This window comes from Anopheles funestus, chromosome 2RL (assembly GCF_943734845.2).
Source record: "Anopheles funestus chromosome 2RL, idAnoFuneDA-416_04, whole genome shotgun sequence".
Lineage (NCBI taxonomy): Eukaryota > Metazoa > Arthropoda > Insecta > Diptera > Culicidae > Anopheles > Anopheles funestus.
The window spans coordinates 89,608,991-89,621,162 of NC_064598.1; the positions used below are offsets into that span (position 1 = coordinate 89,608,991).

At 43.9% G+C, this 12,172-nt stretch overlaps 3 protein-coding genes across 3 annotated transcripts; all 3 read left to right on the top strand.

The window, feature by feature from the left end:
* The first annotated feature begins 116 nt into the window (after window positions 1-116).
* Window positions 117-2,380, top strand: LOC125762109 (uncharacterized). Its single transcript, XM_049423884.1, has 2 exons — window positions 117-809; window positions 878-2,380. The coding sequence occupies exons 1-2, from the start codon at window positions 762-764 to the stop codon at window positions 2,159-2,161; spliced, it is 1,332 nt and encodes a 443-aa protein (XP_049279841.1). The 5' UTR covers window positions 117-761; the 3' UTR covers window positions 2,162-2,380.
* A 4,312-nt stretch (window positions 2,381-6,692) lies between these two features.
* On the top strand, window positions 6,693-9,671 carry LOC125762108 (uncharacterized). The gene is made up of 3 exons (XM_049423883.1): window positions 6,693-6,925; window positions 6,994-8,256; window positions 8,337-9,671. The coding sequence occupies exons 1-3, from the start codon at window positions 6,881-6,883 to the stop codon at window positions 8,535-8,537; spliced, it is 1,509 nt and encodes a 502-aa protein (XP_049279840.1). The 5' UTR covers window positions 6,693-6,880; the 3' UTR covers window positions 8,538-9,671.
* A 298-nt stretch (window positions 9,672-9,969) lies between these two features.
* LOC125762107 (uncharacterized) lies at window positions 9,970-12,148 on the top strand. Its single transcript, XM_049423882.1, has 3 exons — window positions 9,970-10,234; window positions 10,319-11,593; window positions 11,673-12,148. Exons 1-3 carry the CDS (start codon window positions 10,184-10,186, stop codon window positions 11,874-11,876), a joined length of 1,530 nt encoding a protein of 509 aa, XP_049279839.1. The 5' UTR covers window positions 9,970-10,183; the 3' UTR covers window positions 11,877-12,148.
* Window positions 12,149-12,172: the final 24 nt, after the last annotated feature.

Here is a 12,172-nt window from a genome sequence, read left to right on the forward strand (position 1 = left end):
TCGTTCTTATCGTTTTCGAAGCAGGGTTACTCGTGTGGGTTTCGAAAATACTGATTACACAATGTAATAATAAAATGTGTTCTACACTCTATAATTATGACACATTATATTCTAATGAAAACACAAACATTTAAACAATTTAAACCAGACACGTGAGCTCATTATCAGAGTTTCCAAAGGAACTCAGAGCATGTAAACGTAAAATTTTTCAACTAAATGAAGATCGTCAACTTCACCTGCCGTTCTCATGTGCTCATTTATCTTTTACCTGTTATTCTTTACATTTTGCTTTCATTCGCTCTAAATATGTTGAAACATCATTCCTAAATTTTCGACTTCTTTTTCTGATCGGTCGATTATCTGTTCCTGATTATGGTTTAGTAAAATTGCAAGTAATATGCTACAACAAAAAATATGCTTCCTCTCTTATGGATCGATGTTGCTGAGCATATTTTCGCAAAAAACCATCTTCAACTTCCATTTAGTTCCATTTTGGGTTGGCAAAATTCTCTACTCAATCAAGCTGTTTCGTCGACGGTAATGGTGGTGGGCCAAATGTATGTTTACATAGATGGTGTAAAGCCGCGAGAAAACTGCGCTACTCTACAGTAGAGAAAATACAACAAATATTCCCTTTGCTCATCCCAAAATGGCATTAGGAACGATTTAAGCTGTTGAGTGATTGAGTACGATATAAACGAAGCACACGTTGGGGTCGCACCCCATTTGCAATTCGAAAAGTCTTGGGCGTGCGAGTAGCAATGAAAGCGTACGGTGTTACAGTAGTGCTGGTGCTTTGCACCACCCAGGTCAGTAGATAGATGTCCGATCAGGTTGTCAAAAGTATTTCATTTCTTCCTATTTCTCACGATTTCAGATATCGTTGGCCATCCCTCGACCCGACTTTGGTGTTAATGCGCCAGTTTACGGTGGTGCAGATGTTGCCTCAACCGCACAAGAAAGTGGAACACTGATAAATGAAGTGAATGATAATCTGGACATTACACTGGATTCGGGCTATGCGCTACTCACCACGATCAAGACTCAGCTTGTCGGTATTGCCGACGATTTCACCACCAAGGGCTTAGCAGTGTCTGATGCGATAGATGCACTGGCTGCTAGTAACGGACCATTGGATGATGCATTTACCGACTTCGAAACGGCTAGCGATGATCTGATAGACCTGATCGAAAATGGACTTACGACCTATTTTACGGAACTTGATACAAATCTAGACGACTCCATCACCACCATGTTGACGGATGCGTTCGACGATGTGATAGCCGACTTGAATACGCTAGCTGGGTTATTGGATTCACTGAAAACACAATTACAAAATGCGCTGACAGCAGCTGGTTCCAATCCTCCAACAAAGGCCATCCTGCGCAAGTTTGTGTCAACAAGCTTAACGTCCACCATCGCAAAAACGGTCATATCGTTGAAGGCGGACATCCCGCTGGTGACGTACATCATTGCAAATTCGATCGAAAACCTTAAGGTTGCCGATGACTACATCTTCGAATCGGGTACGGTCGCTACCGATGCGTTGGATACTGTCAACGTGGGACTGGAAGCGCTCGAAGCGGAAGTGCAGCTGTACAGTGACGACACTAGCCAAATTACGGACATCATCGATCCGGTGTATCAAGAAAACTTTGATTTTTCCGGTCTCGATCTAACCGGCATTTCGTTGATTGAGAGCGAACTCAACGAGTACAGTGAAACGTACACGACAGATCTGGAGGCTACCATTAGCGATATAAAGGATACTTACGATTCCTATAAGCAAGATATACTGCTAGTATCTGATGGACTAGGTTCGTTCTACAGTGACTATGCATGCGATCATCTCCATGAGCTGGTTTTAGTGCTGATCTCGAATGGAAAGTATGCTGACTACTGTTTCAACAAGTACGCTCCGCGCACATTCGCACTGTTCGAAAAGCAGGCACGCGAAGCCAATCGATGTGTAGATCGGGAGATCACACGCCTACTGAAGCTGCAGGAGATATTGCTCGCCATGGCCAAGATGCTAGTTTTCAACATTGAGGATATCCTCGCAGAGGTCACTATCTGCGTACAAGCACCGGAACTGTGTAACACAGATGTAAGTATTGTTGCAACGGACACAAATGCTCCATTTGCACCCAAAAGCATTTAGAACTATGGTTCTCTTTTCATAGGACATGGAGGCTGCATTCCACGGGGTACACCTGGCCGCAAAAGAGCATCAGAATTCGATGAAGAACCTTGTCACCTATGAAACTATAGCTGGACTGAATCGTCTGAGTGCATGTTTTAGTTCGTCCAAGTCTTTGCTAGTGCTTGAATCCGCCAATATGGTGACTGAAATCGACACTTGCGAAACGGATGGGCCTACGGCGTAATAAAACAAAAGTTTCAATTGGGTCTGCTTACGTATCGTTTCGAACGATTATTCAATGCATTAAATAATGGCAAAGGGTAGAGCTACTAACATAAAAAAGACAACGCTCCGAAGTGCATAAACGAACAAAGTGTTTGACTACGAACTCTTTTTCCGAAAGGTTTTTGTTGATTCGCATGGAAACTGTAGTCGGCAGACATTGGTAGCTTAAGACCGACGTGTACTAATCCAGCGCAAAAAATATTAATTCTTCCGAAAATTTCCATTCACACCAGACAGCCAATCTATTGATTCAGGTGTTTCAGGAAGCTTTGTTTGTTCCTTTTTTCCTAGAAATGTATTAATTACATAGGTGCTCGCGGAAAGGTTTTGTGCGTCAAGTATATCGGACCAGCAATTCATTTTATCGCTGTTGTTGAAATATACAACAAAAAGGCCATAAATGAAAAACTACCGAAGTATAGAAAAGTAGAAATGAATACCGATATCGATCGTAACTTGACCAGACAGGGTGGCCACTCAACCGGGAAATCGGGAAAACCGGGAATTAGCCGGGATTTATTTTAAACCGGGAAATAACCGGGAATTTACGTCCCAACGAATACGTTGGGACACGTAACAAGTTACAGACCTCTAAAGTTGCAGAGAAATGAGCAATCGAAATCCGTTTGTCTACCCAAGTAGCCATTTGCATGAAATTGGCGTAAATGTTATATGATAAAGAAGTTCGGCATTAAAGTACCGCGCAATGTTTATCTACAACCGAGAAACTAAGTGTAATGAACCGCCAAAAACCGGGAAAAACTTGGAAAAAATCGGGAGAAAACCGGGAAAACAACCGGGAATCCAAAATCCTGATTTGAGTGGCCACCCTGTTGATCATCTAATGACTAATTATTGGTGCCTTGACTTACCCCTACAGCTTATTAGCTAGTTAGTAGTAAGACGCGTTCACCTAATTTCTATTCTAATTTATCTCATACAATTGTCCTACACATAGACGCTAATTAAAGGCTACTAACTATAAAAGTAAACTTTATTTAAACGCCAGCACCAGCAGTCCGGTCCGGTGCCATTTGAATGTCATAACCAATCCATCGGTGCGTAGTGAGCTAAATTCGATGTGCGATAGTACGTGCAGCTCATAGATATCGTCATTATAGCGTCTCCTTTATTTTACTTTCACCAATACGGGGTCAAAAATCCTTCTGTGCATCTTCCTCCCGAATGCAGCTACGAAGATTTCCTTAATTATGGACAAAATCCATGTTTAAGAGGTGTTTGTGAATACTGGAACTATATAAGTTTTGTATAATTCCAGCTACGATCGTCGCGACAGATGTTTTGTGTTGAGCAATTTGCTTAGATTCTAGAAAGACCTTTTTTTTAGCCATCCGCCAGGCGCGTATATCTACATTGCTTTTTACTCTTTTTTTGCTTTTAATTCCTTTTTTTACTCTTTTTAATGTGTTTAACAGTTAGTCGCTAGTCGCTTAGTTGGTGCAGAGAGTGAGTAAATTGAAATGAAAAATGAGTGAGTCTCTGCACCGACAGAGAGGGAGGGAGTTAAAACGCAAAGAAGTAGTCAAAGCACCAGTGTAGTGTAGTGTTATTTGTTATGAATCTCAAAAGAATTAATATTAGATTCAAATCCTTATAAGCACTGTTTTAATCTGGTTCAACTCGCTAAAAAAATTTGTTTATTCTGATCTCACCCAGTAGCTCTCCTGCAACTCCATGAAACGAAACAAATACAAATTTTACAGATCTTAGGAAATTCTTTTTTTATAAGGAGAGATATACAGTCAAGATGTTTGAAAACGACCTGCAAGATCATGCCGGCCATTTCTGGGTTGTTAGGCTTATTTTTAAAACGTAAAGATAGTCAGTCAGTCCTTGCTATGGGCGAAGGGTCCGGATGCGATTTTGATAGCCGATCCTGTTGTATGACACCGGCACGATTTATCACATATACCACGTTCACGTTAATGTTTAAAACATATTTTGTCAATGAAAACAATTCCCATCTCATTTAGGGGATTAAATTTTCGTTTTTTCTTAATTCCATAAATCTCCTTTTGCTCAACTTCTGAATGCATAAAAAGCTACGAAAATACTGAACATTAAGCAGACCACCTCCAGACTAGATTCTACGCCGACATTATCGGTATATGCGTCACATCGTTATTCACAGCAGCATCATTTGTTGCGCAACCTTTACCCAAATGCGCCAGCGTCTGTCGAAAAGTGTGTTTCGTTTCTTTGCTCTTTCGAAACGAAAGAACTCTCTACCGATAGTTGTACAATAGTGCATCACGAACCGCTCAATATTGATACAGTTTCTGGCAGCTGCAAGCAAGAACGTGATGCAATCGCTTGCTACAAAGATACATCCGTATATAAATCCCAACCCTACTGCCACAATCCGGTGGAGGTTTAGTTTGACGGTTGACTGGGCGTACCCAGTTTGTTTTATCACAGTGATAGAAGAGTAATAACGAAAATGCAAGTACTGCACAGTTTAGTGGTTTTGGTGGCGTTACTGTTGGGATTCATGAAGGTAAATCCTGCTCGACAGTAGATACGCTTTTGTGCTGCATTGATCAAGAGACATGTTTTATACACACAGAGTACTAACGCGCTCCCGAATCCAGATTTTGGTGTACATGCTAACATTAATCCGGCGAGACCCGAGGTACTGACAGAAGCGTCACGACTGCTAACGGAGTTCAACGCCGTCAGCAGTTTTAGCGTAACGCTCAATTCTGGTACACCGATACTGGCACAAATGGAATCGGCCATCCTTTCCATTGCTAGTAAATTCCGCTCTAGCGGTGTCACTTTAACGCAGCGTTTGCAAACACTCGCCACCAATAATGGACCATCGATTTCCGCAGTGTTCAATTCGGTCTATGAAGCAATTGATGCGTTAAAAGATCTTACGACAAATGGACTATCTGCAGAGATGATGAGCATTGCGGAAGTGGTCCCATCTTTCGTAACGCAAAAGTTCAACGAAGTGTTTGGCGATCTGCGAAAAGCGCTCAACCAGCTAACCAGCAAACTCCAAGTGCTGGAGAGAGACGTAACGAAGGCACGGACAGCGGTCGGGCATGGCGGCCACATCTCAGACACGATCATACGCAATAACGTACCTGCTAGAGTACAGAGTGACGTTACGAGAGCGCTTATGGGGTTGCGACTAAAGATTGATTCGGTAAAGTACATGGTACGGACCACACTGCTCTACCTGAAGGATGCGGATGAGTTCCTGGTGGATGTAATTGAGGAGGTGAACGGTTTTGGAAATGCATTAAGCGTTTCGCTGTACCAATTTGTTATAGGATTGAGTGAAATGGTGCAAAATGCCGTGGGTTACGCTGGCAGTGCATTCGGATGTAGTCGTGCGGAACAGGATGTAACACTGGTGCAGATAATGCCAGCGCTCAGTGCGATCTCTAATTATTCAACTACGTTACAGCAACCGCTTGAAGATTTTCTCAGTCACCTAGACGACGAGTCTCTTTCTGTCAGAGTGAATGCATTCCTGGGACGGTTTCAAACTTACACCCAAAATATAGTGGTCTCCACAATCGCTATCGATTCGTTCGTACGAGATGTAACGTGCGAAATAATTCGGAACATGGTGCTGACATTGATTTCCTTCGCTCCAGATAATGAGTACTGCTTCAATAGGTTCGCTCGGTACGTCTACGGTTTGTACGAGTTGCATTACACCTCAGTCAGCCAGTGTTACGACGCAGAGCTCGAGCGTCTTACTACTATGACCCAGTTCCTGCGGGATGCTGTAGATGTTTTCCTGTACGATGTAGAAGATCTAGGTGACAATCTGTCCGTCTGTGTGAACCTTTCGGATGGTCGCAATACTTGTGTTGAACAGGTAGCAACATAATGTAACTGCCATAGGGAGGATCGAATTCTTTAGTGTAATATTTCTCCTTCCACTTGCTTCCAGTACGGTATGCTGTACACATCGGTACTAACAGTGTCTACCAAAATGCTGAATGATGCGGAAAGATTATTTGCTGAAGAATTTGTTGCCAGTTATCCAAGGTTCGGTGCATGTGTATCTTCCAGCCAACAACTGACCCTTAACACTATTGCTAAAATTGACCGGCGGCTGGGATCTTGCCATCCACTGATTTGAATAAATGCTTCGCAGCACACCCGATAGCATAGCATTTTTAAATATAGCGCAAAAACCATTAATCTTGTTGTTCAACTCATGATGACATTTTCTTGTAAGCCATTTATCCAATTCCGTTAGCAAATTTGTGAAATGAAGTACCTAGTGTAGTCCATATCTGCTGTAACGAATTTTACCTCAACACAAAACGCTTATTTGATCAGTTGCGCCGAAGCAAAATCTGTGTGCTCAGACAAACGTGGCTGTGTGTTGCTTACAACCGTGTATGACGCCAGTAAAGAATTGTCTAGGTTCAGTGCTGTTCTCGCGCTGTTACAGAATAAACGATGAAACTATTTACCTGTTGGTTCATCCTGGCTATACTCGGTCGGGTAAGTGATTTCCATCTATTCGGCCTTCGTTGTGAACTATTTGTCTGATTTGCTTGTTTGCACTACAGGATGTCTTGGGCGATCCTAGGCCAGACTTTGGCATCGATGGGAACATCGCTGGCAGTGTCCAAGCCGAAACGATAGCAGGCGAAGCAGGCGTGTCCTTTGATATGATCGATTTTAAGACAATCACGCTAAGTTCGAATTACATTGTACTGAAAAACCTGAAGGATGAACTGACGGCTATCGGTAACCACATTGCCACCACGGGCCAAGAATTGACTGATAAGCTGGAAACGCTTGCACCTAGCAAAGGAAATAGGCCGCAAGTGTACGACGATATCACTGATGCCATCGATGCGCTCCGTACCCTACTCGAAACCGGGTTGGCCACACAAACGACAGCGATAGAAGAGATGGTTGGCGAATACATTACCGACATGCTGACCGATGCTTCGGACCAGATGCTAGCAACTCTGACCAGGTTAAGTACACAGATCGGGCTTATCCAGGAAGCAGTGGACGATGCGGAGACTGCGTACGGTTCCAGCACCATACCGGAAACCTTCCTTCGCCGGTATGTGTCACCAAAGAAGGTTTACGAACTGCTACGCGTCCTTCATGATCTGAAGTCCGACCTTCCGCTCGTGACATACATTATAGAGCTGACGCTTGGACATCTGAGTACGGCCGACGCTTATCTGCTCGAATTCATGGACGGGGTCGACGTAAAGGTGTACGATACGATCATGTACTACGATACCTTGAAGCGGGAAGTGATAGAAGATATGTATGAAATACCGAATACGATCATGGCTCCGCTGGAGGATTCCTATGAACTGCAACTGGATAATATAGCCTACATTGAGGACAATCTGGCAGCGATGGAATCGTACGAAGCATACCTGCAACCCGTCCTAGAGGCGTACGAAAATTTGCTGGGCAGCACGAATCTTCTCACGATACCCGGAAGGGTCGAAACGATCTACACCGATTACCTGACGAGTGTGGTAGCACTCGACGACTATCTGGATCAGTTCTACGACGAGAAGCTATGCACCCCTATTAGAGCTATTTTGCAGGTTCTGATCGCATCGGGACCGTGGGCTGACTATTGCTTTAGCAAGTACTCACCACGCCTGTTAGACTTGGTGTCGATCAACTCCAACCGTTTCCTAATGTGCTACCAGGTCGAGGCGGATCGTTTGTCCGGACTCGCTGAAATCGTCGATCGGTTGGTCGTGCAGATTGTGTACGACATCGAAGATTTGGCCATGCATCTAGTTGCTTGCTTTAACCGCTTGGAAGATGGTTCGAACTGTATCGCTTCGGTAGGTGACACAGAGCAGAGCCGAGCAGTTTTTAAAGGTGTTATCGTTTGTTGTTGCTCACTGCTCCATTTCATTTCCAGATTGGACCTTACTATTCCGAACTCATAGAAAATCTGGAGCTAAAGGTAGATGATGTGCTGCGGCTGCTGACTGTACAAACGACAGCAAGTGCCAATCGTGCAGCGGCTTGTATTGCTGCTGGTAAGTGTGGGTTCATTGCGTCCACCGAGCTCTACGTGGATGACATCAGCCTGTGCGAGGAAAACGGACCAAATGCGTAAAGGGCAAGATGTGTCCATTCATAGCTGAATAAAGAATATAAGTGGAACGTTCTTCTTCAAACCTTATTACTAAATAACATGCTAACACTTGTATAGAAAAGAACTATCCCCGAATGTTCAACATGTGCAACCGAACATACCGGTTGAGTTCAACATTATTATCAGCTAAAAAAGGCATGCGTAAAATAGCTAGCAACGAATGCTAGTGTATAAGATTATTGCCTTTAACTTCTTAGAGAGTTAAAACATGTCGGCGTTGCCTACATGTCTGCGTTCTACGCAGCGTTCTTCGTTTCAGTAGCGAGAACATTTTCCAAGAACTTCTGCACACGCTAACGAATTTAAACAGCTGCAAGTCTAGCATCAGTATTGCTATACGTTGCAAGATTTTGTCTGGAGAGTCGTTTTCTGTTTCTAGGAATTGTTATTTCATACAATACTAATACATAAATGTGGGGTACACCGCCGTATGCCGATTCTGCCATCTACGAGTATGACGAGTACGAGTACGAGATGGGATTTAAATCTTTCCTAACACACCTTACAACATACCTGTTGCATATTTAACTCATTTTTAATTCCCATGCTTTTGTCGGCAGCTTAGATATGTTTGGCAAATGATCGTGCAGGAGATTAGTAAATCATAGAACAGTAAACAAAGAGTTTCCTCTCTGACTTCCAGTTTAATTCATATTTCATCCCGTCATTTGCACCCGCAGTCCTGTTTCATTGCTTGTATCCTTTCCTTTCTTTCGTTCTTATCCCTATATATTTCCTTCCCTGGTCTCTGGTTCGGGTTTAGCCCAGAATTATCATTGATTAAGTGTATGCGCTTCGTTCTATAGAGATCACCGAGAATTCTTCACAGTTATCAGCCATCTCCAACCAAACAACTCCATATCCTAACTTTTCCTCTTCCCTATTTTTTTTTATTCCTGTAGAACGGTCTAGCTGTATTGATCCTCTGCCCCAGTTATTAAAATTAGAATGTTAAACCCATTGTAGCAGACAATTTGACAATAACAAATCAAAAACATTAATATACAGCAGCCACTTCGACCAAAAGTAGTTGGCCTGATTAGACGATCGTCCTACTTATCAATATTTCGTACGATATTTCCTAAGCGCTGCATATTGACATTCATTTCTAACGTGAGGAGGTCCAGCTTTGTAGTGTTTCAACCAGCTCAATTTTATAACACATTGTAGTTTATATTACCGATAATCTTAAGATTTTCATTACGCTTCATTGTGCCCTTTTTAAATGACACTGGAAAAAGCTGCATATCATCACACCTCCATCAGACAGGACCAGAATCTGGCCTGCAATAGGAGTTGAATGTTTGGGCAGCTGTACGGTGCTAACTGTGCAAATCAATGGAAAGAAAACAACGTAGCTTCTTCCAACAGCAAAACATAATCAGCAACGAATCGTTTCTTCCTTCTACACGTATGGTGTGGAATTATCTAGCAAATTGAACACACTTGTGAGTATGCGGTTGACACTCTAGTTGATTTGCCAGCACAGTACCTTTCGTTACACACCCGAATAAGTGTGACGAACGCTAGCAGTGTCTGCTGACGAAACTAATCGACTAACCATCGAACAGTGTTGTACCTTCTTGCATGATTGATTTATTGCAGCCATGCTGCTAAATTCGGTATTACCGGTCCTGCTGCTTCTAGGTGCGCTGCAGGTAAGAGAAATCAGTTCCACAAGTTTTCACGTTGTAGCATCGACTTAACATTTTTGTGTCGTTATGTGATATGACATCCACCAGCGCATCGAAGCTGAACCTCGTCCGGATTTCGCCATTAAGGCAACCATTACCGGCACTGCGAATGTGGTCAAACAGTCCGACAAACTTACCGCATCGGTCGATCTCGTCGATAACATGGATCTACCGCTAGCGAGTGGTTACACGGTGCTGGAAAACATGAAAGCTGCTATCATTTACATTGGCTCTAAAATTACCATCGCTGGTAAGGCTTTTACCTCGGCGCTCAACACTCTGGCCGCGGATAGGTCAAACGATGTGAACGGAGCCTTTGCCCCAGTGTACAACGCGATCACCGCGATGCGTACGTTGCTGCAGAGTGGGTTTACGACACAGTTTACTGCGCTGCAGGGACAGGGCCCATTCATCACGAACCAGCTGACGAACGCGTTCAGGTCGGTACTCGATCACTTGACGCTGTTTAGCGGTGCGCTGGATCGAATGAAATCGGGCGTTACTGCAGCACGAAATGCACCCGGTAACCCACCGAACGGTATCTCGTCCGCCAATCTGAACCGCTACGTACCACTCAAATTGGTGACCGATTTGCAGGATGCGCTGGCACGCCTGAACGCTGACATCCCGCTCATCCTGTACGTCGTGGAGGAAACGCAGCGGAAGCTTAGCATGGCCGACGCATTCTTCATTGAAGCAGAAGCCGAGGTGCAGACGGCTATATCCGACGTAGCAACTGCGAGGGATGTGCTTACGAGTGATGTTGAATCGATCAGCTCGAACATCATTGCCCCGTTTAATGACCTGGTAGCGCCAGTATACAACGAACAGGTGGAAATGATCGATAGTGTGCAGAGCACACTGGAAGCATTTAGCACGTACACCGATGATCTAGCGCCTGCACTCGGCAGCTTGGCACTGTTGCTCGATGCAGATGGTATCACCAGCATAACAAGCGCTATTGAAGAGGCCTTCCAGACGTACAATACCGATGTCGATGATTCGATCGCTAGTTCGAACTCGGTGGGACAGTACTTCGTTGACGAAACCTGCCAAGGTCTCCGCAGCGTTATCCATGCGCTGATAGCAAGCTCGCCCTATTCAAACTTTTGCTTCAGCAAGTTTTCACCCAGAATCTTCAACCAGTTTGCGCTATCGTTTTACACTGTGTCCGAGTGTTACGAATTCGAAACATTCCGCCTGTATAAGCTGCAGGATCTCATGGCACTGATTGTCAATATGATCATCTACGATGTGGAAGATCTGGGCGATGCCATCAGCAACTGTGCACTGCTCAGCGACGGTGCTTCCTGTCTAACTCTGGTGAGGATGGAATCCTTGTTGTGCGCTTATCAACGATGAATAAACTTTTTTTCTGTCTCCCTCTCTACCTATCTCACAGATTGGCCCACACTATGAACAGCTTGCTACCACTGTGGATGAAAAGCAAGAATACATGGTCAATTTCATCCAATCGGAAACCACATTCAGCTTGCAGCGGCTTAGTGCATGTGTTACGGCATCAAAGTATACGACCGTCATTTCAGTGGCCGCCATCGTTTCCAACCTGAACACGTGTACCCAGAATGGACCGACAGCTTCTTAATGGGATGTCCTTTTTTCCAAAAATTGATTGACGAAACAACTAATAAAGCGATTTCAAACACGAACAGCAAGTTTTAAAACATTTCTTTGCGCATGCTTTGCATGTTTAACTTACTTTGCATGTTAACAACTAGGCGCCTCCATGTATTTGTCAGACAAAAGCCACACGGTTTGCGTAGTCTTACACCACACTACAATGCAGGGGTCGGCAATCTTTTCAACCACAGGGTTAGATTACATAAAATCTGTAATCCAGCTAATCAAGTTCGGAATTTTCGAAGCTCGCAACTAAAGCTC